The 24681-nt window shown below is 30.7% G+C and overlaps 1 protein-coding gene across 11 annotated transcripts; it reads right to left on the bottom strand.

Annotated features, from left to right (window-relative positions):
• Positions 1–442: 442 nt before the first annotated feature.
• LOC112795547 (UDP-N-acetylglucosamine transporter UGNT1) lies at positions 443–24201 on the bottom strand. 11 transcript variants are annotated; one of them, XR_003198918.3, is made up of 11 exons: positions 23998–24201; positions 10094–10225; positions 9100–9176; positions 6156–6317; positions 5392–5525; positions 4071–4201; positions 3937–3981; positions 3695–3739; positions 1062–1169; positions 924–980; positions 443–836 (listed from the first exon to the last, which is right to left on the bottom strand). XR_003198918.3 is itself a non-coding variant. In XM_025837518.3 (11 exons), the coding sequence occupies exons 2-11, from the start codon at positions 10194–10196 to the stop codon at positions 762–764; spliced, it is 990 nt and encodes a 329-aa protein (XP_025693303.1). In that variant the 5' UTR covers positions 10197–10225; positions 23998–24201; the 3' UTR covers positions 443–761. The 11 variants fall into 11 exon arrangements, 10 of the variants coding, with proteins under 10 accessions (XP_025693303.1, XP_025693306.1, XP_025693304.1 ...); XM_025837518.3 differs by having other exon boundaries at positions 3642–3739; XM_025837521.3 differs by having other exon boundaries at positions 3642–3739; positions 9118–9176.
• Between the last annotated feature and the right edge of the window lie 480 nt (positions 24202–24681).

Below are 24681 nucleotides of genomic sequence, written 5' to 3'. Positions count from 1 at the left end.
TTTCTACTTGTTAATATCTTGTTCTAAAATATAAAATTGGATAGCCAAGACAAACAAGCCAAGTCTAGAAATTTTCCCTCACAATGGTTAAAATGTGCGTAAATTATTTATCTCAAAAGGTTAAGTTGATAGGTTGAGTTTGCGTAATCTTTTACGTAGGTATTTTTCTTTCTTTAATATTATTTATAAAAGTTTATTTATTTTATTTTACACAGGTATTTTTTAAATAGGTATTTTTCTTTTTCTAAAATTATTTATTTTAAAAGATAAAATTAATAAGTAGAGATCTATATTCAACAACATACTCCTCTTTCCACGTAAACGTGCATCCATGTTCATGTTGATTTGATTGTGAAGATTTATAGAGAATTCTGTTATTTTCAAGTGCTAAGATGACAGAAAATAATGAAGAAATATTGTTGGAATAATTAGACTTAAAACATATGCAATTTTGACCATTTCTAATTTATTTAAGAAAAGAAATAAAAATTTGCCAAACATCAAATAATATAATATGCTTTTTTCTGCACGTGTCATAGTCTTACAGGATGCTCATCTATAGCCATATTAGCCACCAAAATTTTGATGCCACCACATACGACACCTTAAATTTTGTGTATGATTTCTATATTTAGAGAATATTAAATTTGAAAAAGACCAAAAATATACATGTACGTTACACAATATTGTAGTGTGTTGTGATGTTTCGAAAGGGTCTTTCTTGCCTTGCATGCACGCCTTTAAAATATGGAACATGTTCCTCACTTTCCTCTTGTTTTACAATAAGCATATAAGCATGACCCTAGGAAGCCAATTGATTGACCAAGAACATTGAACTACAAACAAAATTAGCTTTAATAAATAAATAAATTTAAATAGGACACTAATGAAGAGTTCATGATAACAAGTGAATTTATCATTACCAAATCATATGGAAGCCCACCAAATAATAGCCAACCGAATCCACTAGTAAAGACATCCTGTAAACAAAGTATAGATCATTAAATTCTTAATCTTGTTTCTTAAAGATGTTATAAAATGAAGACATGTCATTGACCAACCTTTAAGTTACTACAAATTGCTTGTGTAAGGGCTGAGTTGATTGTTGTATTTAACACAACAATGTAGTTCATAAAGAAAGTAAAAGCACATGATAGAAAGATCAAGGCCTGTATAATGATTCCAATAAATCAAGTCAAAAAATGTCTCAAAATATTGAATTATCAGTTTACCCAAAATGTGCCAATGACAATGTGTTTCAGGAATGCTCACATTATATATGATACACGTGGTAATTTAAAAACATATAAATCATATACTACTAAGTCACAACATTGAGGTTATAAAGAACTTTAATTTGGTGCTATGCGAAGGTATTGATAAAATTATTTAAACTTTAATGCAATCAACGTAGGACAACCAATCTCTAAAGCCATTCATATATATATATACTCTCTCTCTCTCTCTCTCTAAGCTCTAATTGGGTATATACTAAGTTTTATGACATTTCACATATTTACTGAAAAACTCATATTTACTGATTTATTTAAAATTTTAATTTTGTACTATTTTAAATATTCTTATGTTATTATGTAAGTAAGTACTATTTTGCAGTCAAGAACTACGCAATAGAGAAAGAGTGCTATAGCGTAGTTATTGCCAAAGCCATAACAACAAAGCGGGTATCCCACAATAGCACAAACACTGCTTACCAAATTGCTGGGACCACTATAAAACAATGCAGACAGCCCCTGCATGTTACACTTTTACCATTTGCTTAGTTTGGGCATTTTTAGAGATTTGAGCAATTATTTTTTGCTTTGTCATTCAAACTTTTCTGTACGACGGTTCAAATTTATATCTCTACTCCACTCTAATCGAAATAGAAGAATTATCTAAATTGATTAATATATCAATTAATTTTAGATATCTTACAACAATAACATGATAATTATGTAACCATTTTTTCACAAACAGATGCAAATTTTAAAAAATTTTTACCTTCTATCATGGAAAAGATCACTCTGCATATCTAGTTACTATCGAAATTTGAATAATCTTAGGACATTGTTGGCGCCAAACACGTGTGCATAGCCTCGTATTTATGAACCTCCTAACAACTAAGATTCTGTCGATATGCAATCCAAATGCTCCACTGACAACCTACAACATAATATCTACACCAACAATGATACTTCAGATAATCATACTCAACAACCTAATACTCTATACTCCGACAAATGCTGTAGTTCTTAATGGTAATATGAACGAACTCTTTGTTGTAGAATCTATGGCCAACCCTTTGCTCCACGCTCCCATCTGTGTTATAGTCGTCAACGCCCCTCAGACCAAAAGGCATCAGCTCCACTTACATAGTATTCAGGTCTAATGACGAATAATGGCTTAGAACTTGGGCTCGGCTAGAAAGTGGTAACGATGGTGGAAATATATGTTGTAAGGAGGTAAAAGACGATAGTTGAGTTTCTGAGACAAATTCTGTATCGTCATTGCTGTCACTATCAGAACTAGGTTGGACCTACCTTCGTCTACCTCGAACTCTTCGAAAAACAAATCAATTATGGATTCAACCATTTGGAGAGAAGACCAAATTCTTATGGGGGGATTCGGTTCTTCTCACCTGACTAGGTCTTGCTGCACAACCTATTGGGACTGCACTTGAAGTAAAAGAACTACTGCCAATGTCCACCAACTCAATGCAAAGTTCCATCACTTGTTCAGTCACAATCTTTCCATGGCAATCTGACATAGCTCGCACGTGATCATCATCCTTTAGTCATAATACCTACACCGGATATTTCTCATGGTGTCCAGTGAAATGAGCCGATATCCAATTTTTTGAACATGCTTAATTCCAAGCATTCTGATATTACCTAAAATCAAACTTTTAAGCTCTGTCAATGAATGCAGCCACCAAGTGTATATAACACCAGAATCACTACATTCAAAATGTGTACCATCATCCTTCGTAATATTGTTGCATTCGGATAAACAACAACTACTATACGCTCGTTAGTCATTTTGGAGAATTTGTGTTTGTGAGAAAGAAGAGAGAATAAATAAAAAATAAAAGTTATTGGGAGGATGTGATATATATAGCAATTTTTCGCGACAAAGCTACATACAATTTCACACGCAGTAGGTGCACTATACCATTATCTCATTATTTTGCTGACAGCGAATGCGCAATAATCCCGTACACCACTATTGCGTTGACAATATTAATGACTAATTAATGGCAAAAAATAATAAATTCTAATGACCCTCTAATATTCTTCGTAAACAAACTACGTTGTAAATCTAAAAGATTTTGAAATAACGAAATATCCTTTTCACCGTAGTATAAATTCGATACAAGTCTAAACCGCTTTAGAAGCAGTTTAATATGTACACTACATGTCTAATGATTAAATTTGACCTAAATATTAATATTTGGAGTAATAAGTACTCATCATTAAATAAGTAGAAAACCGCAATTAAACAATAATCTATAATGTTAGAATAAAACCGACATAATTTTAAAAAATTTATATTCTCATAATATTATTATGGGTAAAAATACTAATTTGCTCGTAAAGTATGGATGGAAGTTCAAATTAGACGATATAAATGCTTTAACTAACCTGAAATCCAGGGAATAATAAGTAAGGAAATTTCAAGGTTGATTGTAATTCACCTCTGAATGCAGACCACAGCAGTAAGATTGGTCCACAAAGCACAACTAATACACACACAAAAAAGTACAATTTGTAGTATATACATAGAATAAATGAATAGAGTAATGCTAGGAAGACAAAAAAACAGCCATAACTTGTCTTATTTAGCATTTATTAATTGTCGTAACAATTAATAAATACTAAATAAGGCAAATTATGACTGTTTTTGGCTGATTTTCTTTAGTTGATGTTTTACACTTACCATTGCACCACATAAGACCAAAAACATTAAGTCCAGTGGATTTGCCTATTAAAATAATCATAAAACAAGTCAAATATTCTTCTCACAAGGCTGAAAAACAAGATAATTTAGGATTACTAAATTGGCTATCTTACCAACACGAGATACAGAAGTAAGGTATACTGCTTTACACATGTTTTCAATGAAAACAATTGAATAGCCATAGGAATCAAATGCAAGGTCTCGAGCTCCAGCAATAAACGCACCAAATATAATCACTCCAACACTAAAAACATGAAATAGATCAATTTGGCAAAGTAGGAATATATATATATAATACTAAAACTAAATTAAACTGCTCAGATATGTGGTATGACTAAATTAAACTAAATTAAATGATATAATATTGTATTTATATATTATTAAAATAGAATTAATTTTTATATAAATAAAAGTATCAAATTATTAATTGTTGATCTTGACTCAATAATAGAGATTTTTTGTACTAAGTGAGAGGTTATTAGTTCAACACCCATCTATAACATATTTTTATAATATATACTGTTCATATCATGGTCCAACGCTATGGTCCAGGTCCAAGTAAGCCAAAAAGGCTCAATCTAAAGATTGGCCTTTACCACCCACTCGACCTCTTAAGAGGTAGGACTCAACATAGGCTCCTCCCCGAAAAGGTTGGGCTCGACAATGAACTGGCAGCTAATAAGGAACTGTCCCTAATATCTCTCAATCCACTTTCAGAAGCAATATCTCAACACCCCTAAGATAAAAGAATAGTTATCCGCCTTTAGAAATGGAACTAGTCTAACGGTGATTATTGGATCATCACTATAAATATACTGACATATTCAGGTAACACTAAGTTCCAATACCTTTAAACCTACTTAGCTCCTTGCTAACTTAGGCATCGGAGTGTCTTTTTAGGTACCACCCTCCATTCTCTCACATACGTAACTTGGACGGAGGTTCCTAGGCTCACACCAAGTCGGATACTCCCTTCCTTTGACACTTGGGCCTTTCATCCAAGCCCAATCTACTTACCTCAGGTTACCCACGTAACATATACATATATAGGATGCGAGTTAGTTGGGTAGGATTAAGATTCAACCCGTACCTTACCCAACCCGCGCTCAAATTCATTCTGCATTTAATCCTACCCGTAACGAATCAGGTTGACAACTCTATCTGACTAAATTGAATAGGATTAGATACCCACAAATAGGATGCATGCTATCATCCGTAATTTCAGTTGTAGTGTCACAGAGGAGAGAACATAAAGAAAAGTGGAACAGGTTGTTCTTTGTATAAATGATCACATCTTCAAAGCAAAAACTATTTTAATTATTTAACGACACCCTAAACAATATCAAAATTATTCAGGTCATTCAATGGTTGAAAGCTCAAAAGAGAATTATCCAACATACTATTTAGTGAAAAAACATAAGAGGATTTCCTTACCTTATAATAACAATATTTGAATGTCTCTTTCCACCTATAAAATACTCCATCATCATTGTGAAGGCGATAGTAGTTCGCCTCAGGGTAGTATACATAGGAACATTTATCCCACGGACAGCTTCCATCGTCACAACCTTTCATCAATTTGTCCAATTAGTAAAAACATATTTTTTATTATCTATAAAAAAAGGTTTGAATACCTATAAATTTTTAATTTAATTCCCACAGTAGATAACAAATTTCAATCATAATTATTTAACTGTTGTAAGTAACAAAAATGAAGTATTATGAGAAGAGAAACATTAAGAGATCAATATTTTTTATCAATAGTATTCTATACTTTAGACAAATATTTTTTTATATTATTAAAATTTATGGTCTAAATTTTAAAATTTAGTATAAAAATATCTTTGTTAACTAAATATTTGTCAAGAATAATAAATTTTATTAGTCATTTAATATTGCTCTTATGAGAGTATTTAAAACCAACATCAGTTAATGTAATCAATATTCTTAGAATATATTTTTTTAAAACGATAAATGTTAGAATATTCTTTTATTGATTGCAAACTTTTAAATTATAAGTCAATGAGTTATAGCTCAAATGACATAGTCTTCCCATACTCAATTAAGAGATTGCGTGTTCGAATCTCCTATCTTTGGTAAAAAAAAAAAACTTTTAAATTATAAAATTCTAAGCTAAAATTTGAATGATAAAAAGCTACCAGATAACGAAATGTAAAGAAAAATGTATGAATACTTACAACATATAGCAAATAAGGTAATGCAAGAGGAAGTGTTTGAGCTAATGTCCTAGATGGCACAAACATCACTGGATTGTAAGAACTGCTCTTAGATTCGGCAGTTGTGAAAGAAATTATCATCAACGATTTCAAAACATAGAGAATGACAAATGCACACGCCATCTGAAACCAACATGGTCAGATACAAATTATTAGGTGAAAAAAATAAAAATTAATTGAGAAGAAATGTATAAAGTTTGTTCCATGTCATGGTTATCTTCTTTCTCTTGATAGCAATAGAAAATTCATCTTAAGAAATTCGATCCATGCTCAAGATATGTATGAAAATTTAATAAGTGTCCAAAAATTTTCTAAAGATAATACTTGTTACTTTGAAGTTCATGCTTATTCTTACTTTATTAAATCTCAAGGCACTCATCAGATTCTACTCTGAGAATTACCTAAGAATGGAATTTATGAATTTGAACATGTAGCAATAGCTTTCTCAAAATTGCTTAAAACGTCTTTTTTTAAAGATTTTTTTTAGTAATTAAAATTTAACATATATAATCGATTAAATCAGATTATTTTTATTAAAATTAGGCTAGACAAATTGATCTAACAAAAAAAATAGTGAATCAAATCTTGAACTGATCTAAATTAATATTATTTTTTTAATAAAAAAAACTACAATAACCTTATTATAGAGAATGATTAAAATACTCTTATTATATATATATATTTTAAAAAAATTATAAATCCTAATCCTACGATAGAAAAATGAAAGACTAAAATTTAGGATTCTCAAAATTAATATATATAATAGAAGTATTTTAGTCATTTTCTATAATAGGATATTGTAGTCATTTTTTATAAAAAAATAATATTAATTTAGACCAGTTCAAGATTTGATTCACCATTTTTTGGTCAAATCAATTTGTCTAGCCTAATTTTGACAAAAATAACACGATTTAATCGATTATATGTGTTAAATTTTAATTATTAAAAAATATCTTTATAAAAAGATGTTTTCACCGTCTTTATCTAAATGGCTCCCTCCAGATGATCAAAATTGTCTCAGGCTTTATTTTGCTGTTTCTTGTAATAGTAAGTAAGGATTCTAATTTCTAAGCATATTGTACCTATAAATGTTATCTCTACTAGTTCTTCATCTATACCTGATTCTGTTTTTCATCCAAGAGTGTTTAGTAGCAAATCTTCCTCTTTATCTTTTTGGCATGATAGATTAGGACGTGCCTCTATAAAAACTATAAAACTAATTTTGAATGTTTGAAATATTCTCAATTTACGAGTAAGATAGGGTTGAGTTTATATAAAAATCTCAACCCGCGTGTAGAATTAGGGTTTGATCTAAACCCTACTCTATCCTACCCATTATCACACTTGGACTAAATTTGATCTTTATCAATTTTCACAAAGAATAAGACGATCTTTGTAAAAAAAAAAAAAAAGGCACTTCGACTCTCAATTTTTTTATTTTGGGATAATTTTTTTATTTTGGGATAATATGGCTTCTCTATTAAAAAAACCATCAAATAGTATGGTAATTATTTTTGTGGGGTTTTTAACCTCCAACCCCCACAAAGTTCTTTTCAATAATACGACCAACTATAATTACTACTACCACCATTTTCTTCATTTTCATCATTATCATTTCTACCTCTACTACTTTTATTGTATAACTATACTTTATCATCATCGTTATCTCGTTTACCGTCATCATCACCAGTATTAATATCATCAACATGAATGTTCTCTTATTTTGTTTCTTATTCGATGTTTTTTTTTTTAAAAGGCATTCATATTGCAATTTTTTTTCTTGCGATATTATTTCTAACAATGGTCTTTCTCCATTTAACTACTATCGGTGAAAGAAATTTTTAAAAAATAAATTTATTAATAGTTTGTGAGTGTTTAAAACCGCCATAAATTACAAATAAAACTCCCACAAAATTAATTTTCATTACTATTTAATAAATTTTTTAACAGCAAAATAGTATTATTGCAAAATAAAAAGATTGAAGACCAAAATATCCTTGTTTTGGAGACAAAAATTATCTTGTCATATTTGGTGTCCTGCCTCCACTCTATCTCATCATGATTTTGGATTCTATGTTTCATTTATAGATGCATATACAAGTTACCCCTTTATTTTCTTGTTACACACAAAATCAGGGGTTCTTCAAGCGTTTATTCAATTTAAGAATCAAATAAAAAACTACACAGGTTGTAAGGTTAAGTCTCTTTAATCGGATCATGGTAAGGAGTCTATCAAATGCTTTTTCACAATTTTTTGCTAATCATGGATTTTCTCATAGGTTTTCTTGCCCCAACACCGATCAACAAAATGGAAGGGCTAAAGTTGGAATTTAAAATTAACATTATGATAATGCTTTCTTGCCTGCCACATTTTTAATTAACAAGCTTCCTTCACCTATAACTTCAAATAAATCTCCTTATGGATTGTTACATAATAAAACTCTAGATTACTTTTGATAATTTTAAGTCAAGTGAATATTTTTTTTTATTATTTTTTGTTAATGACTAATTTTTATAAAGAATTAAAAAAAATCAATCAAATTTTGTTCCGATTTTTTTGTATATATCTTATAAATAGTTATTCTCCAAATATTTATATGAAATTTGGAATCAAATAAAAAAGCCGTTTACTAAATATAAAATTTATTTGTCATTTATTAAATAATATAATACTTTAATTATTTTTATTATATTTTTAAATTATCTGAGAGTTTATTTATTATTTCTGTCTTTCAAAATTATTTTTGTTATTAATGGTATAAACTTTCGAATACCTTCTTTAATAGTTTACTCTTTTTTAATTAGTGTGAGAATAATCTCCAAATCAACTAATAGATTATAATATGAAACAATGCAATAGGAAAAGGATATTCATACATAACCCATAGTGAATTATAAAAAGCACCTGAGAAAGTGACATTACAGTTGTGAATGGGAACCTATATGAAGACAGGGCTGCTTTATTAAATATGATCAATAGAACTGCATAAAAATCAACAAAATCAATCAAGAAAATAATATTTGCATTATTTCCTTATAGTTTTTTGTACATTTTTTTATGTTATAAAAGAATTTTTTTTAAGTTGTTTTATTAATCACTTTAATACTTTGAAAAATTAAAGTATTGGAGTTATAGAAGTAATAGGGGTGCACATGGGTTGGGTGAAGCCGGGTTTGATGGGACCCAGACCCGACCCGAAATATACACCGGGTCTATTTATTAGACCCGAATCCGACCCTAAATTCGAGCTATGATCTGGACCCGATCTGAAATAATGATTTGGTCTATTTTTTAGACCCTTACCCAACCCTAAACCCGATGAAATCACACCAAAATAGCCCATAAAATGTTCAGGACCGGACCGGACTTTCGAACCGGGCCGGGTCTGTGCACCCCTAAAAAGTAGCATGCTTACACATAAATTGTGAATGTATTTTTATATTTGAAAATATTTGGTAACAAAAAAAATTAGTCAGACACTGTCAGAATTTATCTTATTTAATATTTATTAATTATTGTTAAAATTAATAAATATTAAATAAAATAAGTTTAAATTCTTTTTTTTATCTTTCTGATATTACTGATTTGTATTATTTATATTTTCTATATATTTCTTGTCTGAAACTTTGTTCCACACTATATTTTCTGTTTGGGATTTGAACATTAATTATTGAAAAGGATAGTTAGCTTATTATTACTAAATTTTTGAAATCTCAATTCAAGATAAAATAAATTAATAAAGAAAGATGTAACTACTTTTTTTTTATTAATTCGTAATAAAGCGGAAAGAATAATTTAATTTGTAGGATGTTCCTTTCTTAACAGTATATACTTTAAAAGATTAGATATTAATGTAGGTAAATATAGAACTATATGCGATAAATGGAAGAAATAGAACCTGAAGAGACCATATAAGATAGTGCAACATAGGCTCCTTTTCTTGTCATAGATGAACTTTTATATGGTATTTCATCAGAAAGTGGCAGCTTAGTGTGCTCCATTATAGAATTTTGATTTTTTTTCCCTGAAACTTTAAAGGTCAGAGAAGTGATTACTTTGTAACAAGTCATAGTAATTATGATTATTGGGTTGATGGGATTGCATAGGTTTACTTAAGTTGGGGCTAATCAATATTAATGGATGACAATATTAATTCATAAATGTTAGAATATAATTAGGATCAATTAACATTATTTAGCATATTTGAATATTTATTATAAAATATTACATCTTTATTATTACGATTCTCTTAGTACTTATAAATACTATTTATATTGTATTATTCCAGACAATTAAATAGACAACTTGAATATATTCAATAATGCACAAATCCTTTCTCCGGTCTAGTCTCTTATTTCTAACAATAAATATTTTGTTGTCTTAAATTTAGTTACAAAGCACCTAACATCACCCACTAATTATTTGTAAGAGGATATAATAACATAAAGTAGTTATTACCTTTATAAATTTGTTAAGAGTCTTGGTTTTCTTGTTTTCTTGCATTGCAAGCTAATTACCTAAACTCTCTTGGCCGAGCAAGAAGCAATCTTCAGTTAGTTGTTCAAGACTTCAAGTACCAAGGTAGAATGTAGAGCCTTAGCTACCGCAGATGTCGAGATGGTGTGGATTTAAAACTTGCTCAGTAAACTTCAAATTCGCATCAGTGGTGTCCCAACTCTCTACTTTGATAACATTAGCGCAGTTTGTTACAGTTTTGTCTTTTTTTTTTTTCTTGCATTGCAAGCTATTCATCTAAACTCTTTATATTACTATTATATATATATATATATATATATATATATATATATATATATATATATGCAACAATCTCCCTCTCTTGTACATTTAACAAATCACTCTCAAGCCATATGCTATGTTCATTTTTGTCAATTCTCACTTCCTATTAGCTTTCCCTAGTTGTTGTTTCTTTTCTTTAGTCACAAACTCTATCAATTTGGTTCTGTTATTTGATCAATTGGAATCAATTAGATAATACACCTATTAATAGTACTTTTGAGTAATGCTACGGTGAAGACTAAATACTATAAAAAAAAATGTTAAATACTGTCAGATTTTTTGTTGGATTTTGCATCGAAAGTTAACAGTGGCTTTATCGTCGGATTTATCAATGGCAGAAGCGACAAATTCGTCAGGTCAAAACATTACTGGCAGATTTTTATTTCTGACGGCAAATTTATCAGTTATAATTGGAGGAAAAAATAAAATAATAGGCACGAAAGCAAGAGACAAATTTACTGACGGATTCTCATTTAGTGGAATGATGCATTTTGGTGAACTTAAAAATATTACGGTTAGATTAATCCACCAGTAGATCCGATGGTAAGGGTACCCTAAATTCAAAACGCATGGTCCTCTTTCCTCAATTTCGAAAAAGTCATTCTCTTTCCACTACTATCCTCTCTCTTCTCTCTCCCCTGTAACTACCTCTGGCAGCCCCTTCGGCCACCATCTTCCAGTGCCAGCTACCTCCATTCTCCTTCAAATTTTGCGTGGACTCGCCCTGATTCTATTTCATTGTCTGAAACGAAGCTGCTCTCTTTGTCTCAGCCGTTGGTGTCGCTGTCGCCACTAGTCCCTCTGTCGTCGCTAGAACCGCGTCTCTTTTCCCTCCTCTAGGTAGGTTGCTCTCATCTCTCTTCCTATTTTATTTCCATTTTTATTTTTTTAAATAGAAAAATCTAACCCCTTTTTAAACCACCACTGAGCGTTGTCATCGCTGCTACCACACCGGAAAAGTATGCATACTCTTATTTTCACATTGAGATTTGATTAATGGGTTATATTTAATTGGGTTATATTTAATTTGATAATGGATTGATTCAATTCAAATATTAGATAATAAAAAATATTTTAGATGCATTGAGTTCAATTTAGTTTATCATATTATAAGATAATTTATAGTATGAATTTAAATCATAAAAAGTAGGGTTTAATTTTATATGAAGCATTTTTGTAGATATTTGTGAGGGAGAGAGAAAGAAAAGGAAGGCTAAGAAAAGGAAGGCTAAGAGTTATTATAGGAAAGTTTTGTTTCTATCCATTGAAATTATAGCATATAACCACTATATAAACGTTTGTAGAATTTCAATTCAATCATCATCAACAATAACAATTACATTCACATCTTCTCTTCATATTATTATTATTTTATTCTATTTCCTTTTCTCTTTAGTAATTATATAGCGAGTGTATTATTGTGAGTAGTGTTCAATTTCATATTACTTTGTAGCTATTAGAAGTCAAAATTCCGCTGCAGACTCAACAATTGGTATCAAGAGCCAACATTATATTATTCATTATTTGAGTGGTAAAATTCAATTTTGAATATAATGGCTTCTACTAGTAGTAATGTCAAAGTAGGCAAATATGAAATCGAGAAGTTCAATGGGAAAAATGATTTTTCCTATTGGAGGATGCAGATGAAAAATCTGCTTATATCACAAAAGTTACACAAGGCACTAGCAGGAAAAGAGAAAAAGCCGGAAGGAATGGAAGATGAGGATTGGGAAGAATTAGATCTTGAGGCACGGGCTGCAATAATCTTATGTCTTGAGAGGGATGTTGCTTTCTTGGTGAACGAAGAAGCAACTGCAGCAGGCGTCTGGTTAAAGTTAGAGAGTAACTTCATGACGAAGACTCTAACTAACAGGATCTACTTAAAATCCAAATTGTATACATGCAAGATGGAGGAAGGCACCTCAATCCGAGAATATATCAATAAGTTCGACAGGATCATATCAAACTTAAAGGATATAGATGTGAAGGTTGATGATGAAGACCAGGCACTTATATTGTTACTTTCATTACCGAAGTCCTATGAAAATCTGGTGCAGACATTGATGCTGGTGGGTGACACTCTGACCATGGATGAGACGAGGGCATCACTTTTAGCAGATGATCTACGTAAGGTTGCTACAAGTGTAATGTCATCTTCAAATGGAAGAGAGTATAATGATCAAGCACAAGGATTGTTCGCGGCTAGAGGAAGGACTAATGAAAGAGGAAAAGGTAATAAGCGTGGAAAGTCTAGGACAAAATCTAGACCTCACGCGGAGAGAACATGTTTTAAATGTGGTGAGGCTGGACATTTTAAAGCAAATTGTCCAAATAAGAAGATAACTTTCAAGAAATAGAACAACGACAACCCAAAAGAAAAGCAAGAAGCAAGCTACGTCTCAAATGATGAGGAAGATTGTTACTCTGTGACAGAACAATCTTATGAAATTTTCGATAAGTGGATTCTTGATTCAGGAGCCTCTCACCATATGTGTCCAAATAGGAAGTGGTTTACTACCTATGAAAGCATAAATGGTGGCACAGTTTTAATGGGCAATGATCATGCTTGTAAAACTGTGGGATTGGGTACTGTAAGAATCAAGATGCATGATGGTGTCGTAAGAACCTTAAAGGATGTGAGACATATTCCAGACTTGCGGAAAAATCTGATCTCCATAGGTTTGTTGGAGAAAAATGGTTGCAAAATAGTTGCGAAAAATGGAGTACTGAAAGTTGTTCGTGGTTCTTTGGTAGTGATGAAAGGAGTTCGTCATGGTAATCTTTATTCCCTTTTGGGGACAACAGTTATAGGTGAGTTAGCAGTTGGAATCGGTCGAAGTAGAGATCAAACAGATTGCACGAGAATATGGCACATGCGGCTTGGACATATGTCAGAGAAAGGTCTATCATTGCTTTGTGGACAAGGTTTGCTGAAGAATATGAAGAAACCACAAATGGAATTTTGTGAGCATTGTGTGTATGGAAAGGCACATAGGGTGAAGTTTTCTACAAGCAAGCATAAAAGCAGAGAGTTGTTAGACTACGTGCATACTGATGTTTGGGGCCCGGCTAAAGTTACTTCCAAGGGTGGTTCCATGTATTTTGTTACTTTTGTTGATGATTATTCCAGGTATGTTTGGATTTACTTCCTCAAACATAAGAATGAGGTATTCGATACTTTTAAGCGATGGAGAGCAATGGTTGAAAACCAAACAGGTAGGAAGCTGAAAACTCTACGATCTGATAATGGCACAGAGTACACGGATGGGGCTTTCAAGGAGTTTTGTGACCGAGAAGGCATTACAAGACACTGGACAGTTAGAGAGACACCACAACAGAATGGAGTCGCCGAACGACTGAATCGTACGCTACTTGAGAAGGCAAGGTGTATGCGCTCTAATTCTGGGTTAGGCAGAGAATGGTGGGCAGAATCGATTGCTACAGCTTGCTACATAGTGAATCGATCCCCACATTCTTCTCTAGATGGAAACACACCTTATAAGGTATGGTCAGGGGAACATGCAGATTACGAGAAACTCAGAGTCTTTGGATGCACAGCCTATTATCATGTCAAAGATAATAAGCTTGATGATAGAGCTAAGAAGGCAATCTTTTTGGGGTATCCAAGAGGGGTTCAAGGCTATCGCCTTTGGAGTGTAAATGATTCTAAGTTTGTAATTAGCAGGGATGTTACCTTTGATGAACGATCTATGGTAGCTTTGTCTAAAGATGTGGTGCCAGATGATGGTGATGTTGGAAAAACTTCAAATACTCAAGTGGTGGAGATAGAGTCTAAATACCAACAAATAGATTCTAATAATGTTCAGGTGGAGCATCCTAATGCTACTCGAGATGACGTAGAGGATGAACTTGATCATGAGGAAATTCAGCGAGAAAATGCACATGCATTACAACAGCAGCAGCAGGATTCTTTGGCATCTACTAGACCAAAGAGGAATTATAAATTTGTTCAGAAGTTCGGGTCAGACAAGCCTTTGAGACATTATGGGCAGCTAAACTTGGTAGATTATGCACTCTCAGTGGAGGATGATGAGCCGGTCACCTTCAAACAAGCTATCAAAGACAAAGAGAGAGTTGGTTGGTCGCTATGGAGGAAGAGATGCAATCTCTTCATAAGAACAAGACATGGGATGTGGTCCCATTGCCCGTGGAAAAGACTGCAATTGGTTGTAAGTGGGTGTATAAAAGAAAAGAAGATCCTACTAAGTCAAATGGTACAAGATTCAAAGCTAGGTTAGTAGCAAAGGGATTTGCACAGAAAGAAGGTGTTGATTACAATGAGATATTTTCTCCAGTGGTGAAACACACTTCCATACGGGTGCTTTTAAGTCTTGTCGCTCATGGTGATTTTGAGTTGGAACAACTAGATGTGAAGACTGCATTCTTGCACGGTGACTTAGAAGAAGAAATCTACATGTATCAACCTGAGGGTTTCAAGGTTGAGGGTAAAGAAAGTCAGGTATGTCGCTTGAGGAAATCGTTATATGGATTGAAACAATCTCCTCGGCAATGGTATAAGCGATTTGACTCCTTTATGTTAAAACAAGGTTTTTCCAGAAGTAATTATGATTGTTGTGTATACATTTGTAAGCTTCCTGGAGGTGATTATATCTATCTTCTATTATATGTGGATGACATGCTTATTGCCTCTAAGAGCAAGGTAGAGATAGATATGTTAAAGGTTCAACTTGGTAAAGAATTTGAAACAAAAGACTTGGGTGCTGCACGAAAAATATTAGGCATGGAAATTAAAAGGGAGAGATCAAGCCAAAAATTGTTCTTGAGCCAAAGAGGATACATTGAGCGCGTCATTGAAAGATTTGAAATGAAAAATGCTAAATCAGTGGTAACGTCGTTGGCTCCACATTTTAGGCTCTCTGGTAAACAATCTCCCATAACAGCAGAGGATAAGGCTTACATGGAAAATGTACCTTATGCTAGTGCAGTCGGTAGCCTAATGTATGCTATGGTATGTACACGCCCAGATATTTCACAGGCAGTCAGTGTCGTTAGCAGGTTCATGGCAAACCCGGGTAAGGCACACTGGGAAGCAGTCAAGTGGATATTAAGATACTTGAAGGGCACCATTGACACAGGTTTATGCTTTAGTGAAAAATCATGTCAAATCAGCGGCTTTGTTGATTCTGATTATGCTGGTGATCTAGATAGAAGACGTTCTACGACTGGTTATGTATATAAAATACAAGGTGCTCCAGTTAGTTGGCGATCGATGTTACAAGCTACAGTGGCACTATCTACTACAGAAGCTGAGTACATGGCAGTAGCAGAAGGGGTGAAAGAAGCATTGTGGCTAAGAGGTCTTCTAGATGATTTGGGGTTGAAGCAAGATTGCGTGGATCTGAATTGTGATAGTCAAAGTGCAATTCATTTGGCTAACAATCAGGTTCATCATGCTCGTACCAAGCATATTGATGTTAGATATCACTTCGTGCGTGATGTTATGGAGAAAGGTGACATTTCTCTTGTAAAAGTACACACGGATGAAAATCCCGCTGACATGTTGACTAAAGTGGTGTCAGGAAGCAAGTTCCAACACTGTTTGAAATTACTCAATATTGTTCCATGTTAGGCAGTCATTGTCAAATGATGCAACCGAATACGAATACAATTCTTTGATCGTCCAAAATTTGCATAGATTTCAAATTGTGAACGAGGTGGAGAATTGTGAGGGAGAGAGAAAGAAAAGGAAGGCTAAGAAAAGGAAGGCTAAGAGTTATTATAGGAAAGTTTTGTTTCTATCCATTGAAATTATAGCATATAACCACTATATAAACGTTTGTAGAATTTCAATTCAATCATCATCAACAATAACAATTACATTCACATCTTCTCTTCATATTATTATTATTTTATTCTATTTCCTTTTCTCTTTAGTAATTATATAGCGAGTGTATTATTGTGAGTAGTGTTCAATTTCATATTACTTTGTAGCTATTAGAAGTCAAAATTCCGCTGCAGACTCAACAATATTGTTTGATAAACTTTTATATAAATGGTGCTTTGTAATTTTAATAAAGTCCTATAAAGTGATTGCAATGGTTGCTATGAATGAAATTAAGCACTTGACTTCTTTAATAATTTTCGTATAATCAAGTTAGATATTTAATTAGTACATCAAAATAAAGAGATTAATCTCTTTGCACCATTATTGAAATTTGAAAACTGAAAATTGTTGGGTATATGAAGTTGGAAAGATGATAAAATTTTAATTGTGTTTTGGTTTCAAGGTACGATTAGATCGTTTTTTTAGAGAGATATTTGTCTTTATACTTAGTTGTTATAGGGTTGATGACAATACTCTTCTAAGATACAATGAAACCTAAGAATTTCTTAATTAGTAATAGTAAAAAATTCTCAACTCTCTTGAACAAAGAAAATCTCTTAATAGTTGAGTAAAATGTAATTTATTACTTGTATGTTTGAAATAATGGATAAAGACTTATTTATACATATTGCACGTGACAATTATAATTAGTTACGTACACAAATAATTGTGTCCTTTCTATTGTCAATAGATACAATATTTTGAATATACAAAATTCTTAAAAAGTTGTATCTCTTTAGCTAATATGTACAATATTTTAAACATGAACAATTCTTAAAAAGTTGCGTCTCTTTAGCCAAATAGTACTAAACAGTTAGTAACCGTTTATTAATATTAATAATAATATCAATATTATTAATCATATGAATTAATCAAATTTGTAAATATCTTTCAATCCCCTGCTATTTACAAAATTTAAATACCATATAAGTATATGCATAAAGAATGTGTCACTAAGATTAAACATTCTTTTAGTGTAAATTTTAAAGTTCTAACGAAATAATAGGTGTTTAATCGATTAAACCTATACTCCATATGCTAGTACAAAAAATCACACACATTACTTATACCCTCCAAGTTCAAGAGTTTATAATTTTAAGCACTTATATGGCCTTATACTCATCCTAATTTCATGAATATTTACGATAATAAAACCTCTAAAATCCTCGATTAGAGCGACACCACTCCTATATTCATATAAGTGGAATCTTTTGATAAATAATGTTATCATTCCGTTAAGAGTTTTAACTTACGCTCCTAATTTATTGTAAATAATAATAAATCCTATACCTTGGTACTTCAATTGCTAAATAACTTGTTATTACCTATTAAACCTTGAAACTAGTGGTCTGCTAGAATAAGGTTGGGTTTCTATCATTTAGCAATAATAGGTTTTAATCCCATTTTAGCAGTAGTCACTTTGATTTTATCCCTTGACAAACCTTTAGTCAAAGAGTCTGCTAAATTTTTTTGAGATCTTATAACTACACCATCATCTATTAGTTGCCTCATAAACTCATGTTTCAAACTTATATGTCTAGACTTTCCATTATAAATCTTATTATATGTTCGAGACATAGTTGATTCCCTATTACAGAAGATTGAAATGGCTGTCGTTTGCTGTGGCCACAGCCTTATATCATACAACAAATTTCTTAACCATTCCGCTTCTTTACCTGCGCCTGATAAAGTTACAAACTCAGCCTCCATAGTAGAATGTGTAATACATGTTTGTTTCTTTGAGGCCCAACTTATTGCTCCACCACCTATGGTAAGAATCCATCCTGAAGTGAATTTGTTATCATTAAAATTTGTAATCTAACTTGCGTCGGAATAACCTTCTAAAACTGCGGGATAATCACTATAATGTAATCCCAAATTTATGGTTTTCTTGAGATAACCAAGAACTCTTGTTATAACTTTTCAATGTTGATTGCTAGACTTTTCTATAAATCTTGATAATTTGCACCCAGCAAATACTTATCAGGTGTAGTACAATGCATTGCATACATTAAACTTCTTATAGTACTAACATATTGTAACTGTGCTATAGGTCTTTTCATGTTTCCTTCTAATTTAAAATTAGGATCATAGGGTGTATTTTAATTGTGAGATGATCAAACTTTCTCAATACCTTTTTTATATAATGAAATTGACTTAAAGTAAAGCCAACTTTATTCTTATACACCTTTATGCCTAATATTATATCAACTTCATTCAAATCCTTCATCTTGAATTTAGAAGTTAGATACTCTTTCGTTACACGAATTCCTTCTAAATTTGTTTCGATAATTAATATATCATCAACATATAGACGAATGATTACTCCATAATCTTTAGTAAATTTGAGTAAATATATTTATCTGCACTATTATGTGAAAAGCCATTTGAAAACATCAATTAATCAAAACTTCTCATATCATTGTTTAGGCGCTTGTTTTAGGCCATACAAATACTTAATTAATTTACAAACTTTTTTTTATTTTCGGGTAGCACATAGCTTTCCGGTTGCTTCATATAAATTTCTTGTGAAATATTAGTATCATTTTGGGGATATTCTGGATTAGAAGTTGAATCATTGATAAATTTATTTTCAATAAATTCTACCTCTCTTGACTCAACAACTACATTAGACACTAAGTCTAATATTCTATATGCTTTAGAATTTTGAGTATATCCTATAAAAGTGCCTTTTATGGCTCTTGGCTCCAATTTGGTTTTCTTTTGATCAGAAACTCAATAAAAGGCTAAACACCCCCATACTTTTAGATAATTCAAATTAGGTTTTATTCCTTTCCAAATTTCATAAGGAGAAACCTTTTCTATGTCTTGATTTGAATCTTTTGAAAACTTTATTTTCTTTTTATTAGTTTTGTCTTCACCAATATGATTCACTTTAGAACTTTGAGAGAGATACACAATATCATGTTTTCGAGTTTTCTCCTCTATATATATATGCCTTAATAATTTCTCAATTGTGAAGTGCTCACCAAGATGTAAAAGTTTCTTCCAATAACCATTCCATGATGAAGGCAATTTTAAAATAATTGCTCAAACTTGTAATGATTCAGAAATCACCACTTGTAGATCACGAAATCTACTTATAAGGATTTGTAATTCATGAATTTGATCTATAACAGGCATAGTATCATTCATAATTCATAATAAATTCGAAATATTTCATCATAACAAACTTGTTTATTCCTTGTCATTCAGTATTGTACTTTTCTTCCAAATATTTCCAAATCTCCAATGGTGATTGAATTAACATATAGAGATCATAGAGTCGGTCGGATAAAGTATTGATAATATGACTTCGACATGCAAAAGTATCTTCATCACGTTTCTTCTTCAATTGAACAATCTTTTCTTTCTCTTTTGGTGTGAAATTTTCACCGGCATCGGCAATTGGTGTAGTCTTTGGGTCAATCACATATGTAAGATTGAGAACTGAAAGAAGAAATATCATCTTGTCCTTCCAATGGTTGAAGTTTGTTCTATCAAAACGATCTAACTTGACAAACTCTTGATTCATGACCTTAAATGTGGTGTTTTGATTCTTTGCCATCTTCAAGTAATATCTCTCTAAAAATTTTTGGGTATATGAAGATGGAAAGATGACAAAACTTTAATTGTGTTTTGGTTTCAAGACACGATTAGATCGCTTTCTTTAGAGAGATATTTGTCCCCACACTTAGTTGCTATAGGGTTGATGACAATACTCTCCGTAGATACAATGAAACCTAAGAATTTTTTAATTAGCAATAGTAAAAAATTCTCAACTCTCTTGAACAAAGAAAATCTCTTAATAGTTGAGTAAAATGTACACTTAGTACTTGTATATTTGAAATAGTGGATAAGGACTTATTTATACATATTGCACGTAGCAATTATAATTAGTTATGTATACAAATAGTTGTGTTTTTTTTTATTATCAATAGATACAATATTTTGAACATATATAATTCTTAAAGAGTTGTGTCCCTTTAACTAATAGATATAATGTTTTAAATGTACACAATTATTAAAAAATTGTGTTCCTTTAGCCAAATGATACTGAACCGTTAGTAATCGTTTATTAATATTAATAATAATATCAATATTATTAATAATATTAATTAATCAAATTTGTAAATACCTTCAAAAATAATTTTGGTGACTAGTTTTAGGTTTAGTTATGTTTGTATTGTATATATCATTGAGCTTTGATTAATGGAATACACAATATTAAAAAGGTTGTCTTGTATGTTGCCCATAATGCAAATATTTCTTTGTTAATAGTTTTTTATTGAATAATTTTTATAATTTATTAACTTTATTTCTAATTTAGGATTTTTTTTTTGTTTGACTCCATTTAGCTTTAATTGTGATTTGTTCGTGCTGAGATATATACTTAGGTTGTTTATGCAGCAATCAGGATGATTTTCTGTCTCTAACTTTAAATTTTATGCTAAACTTACATTTTCTAGAATAGAGTTTTATGAAGAAGTAGGAGAAGGTTACTTAGTGGCACCTTTTCGAAATTTATGTTTGCTGAATAGAGTTTTATGAAGAAGTAGGAGAAGGTTACTTAGTGGCACCTTTTCGAAATTTATGTTTGCTGAAAAATTAAAAAAGTTATAAGGGAATGCGCACTAAAACAGTTAGGATTTGATATTTTATTGAATGTGTATTTTTTTAATTTATGTTTGCAACTATTTTTCTGTGAAAATTGATAAATTTTTTTGGTGGAGATCTCTAAATTAAGGAAAAACTCAGTTGAATTTTCATTAAAATTATTTAAAAACATGTTTGGTTTGTGAAAGAATGAAAATTACATTTGATGGAAGATTCTAATTATAGAAAAAACTCTGTCAAAATTTCTAAAAAATTATCAGGAAGCTATTTGCAGAAGAGGAGGATCGACTAGAGAAAAAAGATGATGAGTTCGAATAAGGGTAACCTAAGTATACTTTAACTAGCTTGTTATAGGTTTATACTTTAATTAGATTGTTATATAATTACAATGTACACTAGCCTTAGTTCTATCTAATGTGTTTATTTATTAAACTTTAATTAGATTGTTATATAATTACATTGCTTGCTAGCCATATGACTGTTTTTATTCTTGTTTCAGGTAGATATGTTATCAGGCAGAGGTGTCATGAGTCGACCTTATAGTCGAAGTAGAGAGAGGGTAAGTAGTAACATCCATGAGATTTTTCAATCATTAGCCATTTATTATGGTTTCTAATCCCAATCACGCGGATTTTACTTGAGTTATTATTGTCAATTTTTTATATTGAATAATTGTAATTTTTATTATTCTTGTAATTTATAATGCGTTATGTTTCTACTTAGCTATAGAGCAGTTTTTACCGGATAAATATCTTATATTGTATAAAATAGTAAAATACATAAATATGTAAATCTAAACATGAATCCAACCCTAATATTTTATTGAATTTATTTTTAAAAATTGAATTTTCTATTTTAAATTATTTCAAAATAAATTAGGTTAAATTAGATTGATCTGACAATTAATTAGTATATATAATTTTACAAATTTTTATATGATAAATTAATAAAATATGACGTTTAAAGGATAAATTTAATAAATATTATGTACAATTATATCAAAATAAATTATTTTAAATGTAAAATATTAATTAAAATATGAAAAATATAATATTTTAATATTTTATTATTGATTTCATAAATATGTATTTTAGTTAAAGTAAAATAGCAATTACATCCTAAAGATTTTGACTTTGAATTAATTAGCTCTTGAAACAAAATGTAATTTATTGAAAAACAATGATGGACATATATATCCTTCCATTAATAGATAGTGTAAAACAAAATGAAGTTGCTTATATATTTTGTTATTTATAGTGATGTGTTTCGTTGTTGCTACATGAACATGAAAATGATATAATTTTGGATAATAAAACATTCATTATTTTTTGAGTTTTCATATATATTTTATTATTGTTTTGGTGAGCTTCTAAGAAAATATCTTTTTTTGAGTTATCTTTTTCTAAAAGATCTTATGGAAAAGTAAAAGTAATTTTATATTTTTGTATCCCATTAAAAAAGATCTTTTTATCTATTAATTATGTTTGGATATAACAACATAAAAGTACTTTTTTGTTTATTTATTACATGAAAAACATTTTTTTTTAAGGAAAAAAGATCTTTTAAAAAAAGATGTAAATTACAACTTCTCAAAAAAGATGTTTTTTAATTTTTCTAATACTTTTACTTTTACTACTCAAAATTTGTCAAACACACTAAAAAATAAAAAAAAACTTTTTTTATTAAAAAAAGATATTTTTTTATCAAAATAATGACGCCCAAACAAGTACTAAAATATGTAAAATTTCACTCCAAAAATGGTGATCTGTATGATAATCTTTCATAAATAGACACGTTACAGTAATTAATGCATGGTACATATAAGTATTATTCTTAAATTTTATGTAATAAATTGATAAAATGACATATGGTATCTACTATTAAAGGATCACATTAGTTTTTTTTTTTTTCAAATACTAATTAGTCTAAATTCAAAATCTATGGACGTAATTGTTACTTTAGTATTTTAGTTAGTTATTTAACACTGTAAACCACCGTTTCATAAAGTACGGGTGATAAGACTATGATGGGGCATACGTTAAGATTTCATGATATGCATTTGATAAATTTAACAGGAAAAGAAATTTACATGAAGCAAAATATTAAAAGAAAAGTATAGGAAAAATTAAACAAAGCATGTATTTTTACATAGAGAAAAAAATCTTATTGAAACTTTCTGTGTTTTTCTTTCCTTTTAAATAATGACTTTTTTTTTTATTTACTTTAGAGAGGTAAGTTATAAAATGCATAAACAGAGGGAAGCAGTCACGGCGGACCAGCAGATAGCCGCCGCTAGCTTGTGCGGCGGTTGGCGAGCTCGGGATGAGCTGCCGCTCTTCGATAATGGAGGCGGGTAATTGATTGTATTTTCATATGGTAGATTCAGATCATTCTGGGTTCAAGCTTTTGGGTTTGTTCGTTTTCATTTTCTCTCTTAACTCTCTAATTCAAGGTTACTTTTTATTTACATGAATAATGAATAAGACGAAAAAATTATAGTTCAGAATAGGAAAGAAAATTACCTGTCAGAGCTTCAAAACTAGCTAAGAGCTCTGAACTCTCCTTGCTTGCGATGATGATATGATGTCTTTTTAATTTTTCTTTTTATTCTGTGATGTTCGTTACTTTCATTATATTATGATGATCCTTTTACAACATGCTTGATACCTATTTATACTAGCTTATAGAATTAATAATGCAATACTTGATTATAAAATAATTTAAGTGATGAAGTTTGATACAGGGTAGGGGATTAATTAGTCGAATATATAAATTTATTCAATAGTAAAAATTCAGATGCAACCCACTTCACGTGAGTTGATAGTTAAGAGTCGTTTGATGAAAATTTAGTCAAATTAGTTAAATTATCTAAGAATTTTCAGTTATCAACTTCACGTGAAGTCGGCTGAATTTTTACCTAATTCAATTGGCTTAATTTGTGAGTTGGTGAGACCGATTTGAATTTGATAGGCACTAAGCTAATAAAATATTAAATGGCTGCACTATTGTTGATGATGAGAAGAATGCCCGAAAGAAACAAAACGAAGAAAAGCACTACTTGGTCACATCAGCATCAAGAAGAGAAGGAAGAAGCTATAATGGTGGGTTTTATTTTCATATTATTGTATTTCACATCTAATAGTATATTCCACATACATATGCATGGTGGCAACAAATATATAATAATGGAGCAACTTTCTATCTGA

This window comes from Arachis hypogaea, chromosome 4 (genome assembly GCF_003086295.3).
Source record: "Arachis hypogaea cultivar Tifrunner chromosome 4, arahy.Tifrunner.gnm2.J5K5, whole genome shotgun sequence".
Classification (NCBI taxonomy): domain Eukaryota; kingdom Viridiplantae; phylum Streptophyta; class Magnoliopsida; order Fabales; family Fabaceae; genus Arachis; species Arachis hypogaea.
The sequence above is the reverse complement of the archived record's forward strand: the minus strand, read 5'-3'. Positions and strand labels throughout refer to the sequence as shown.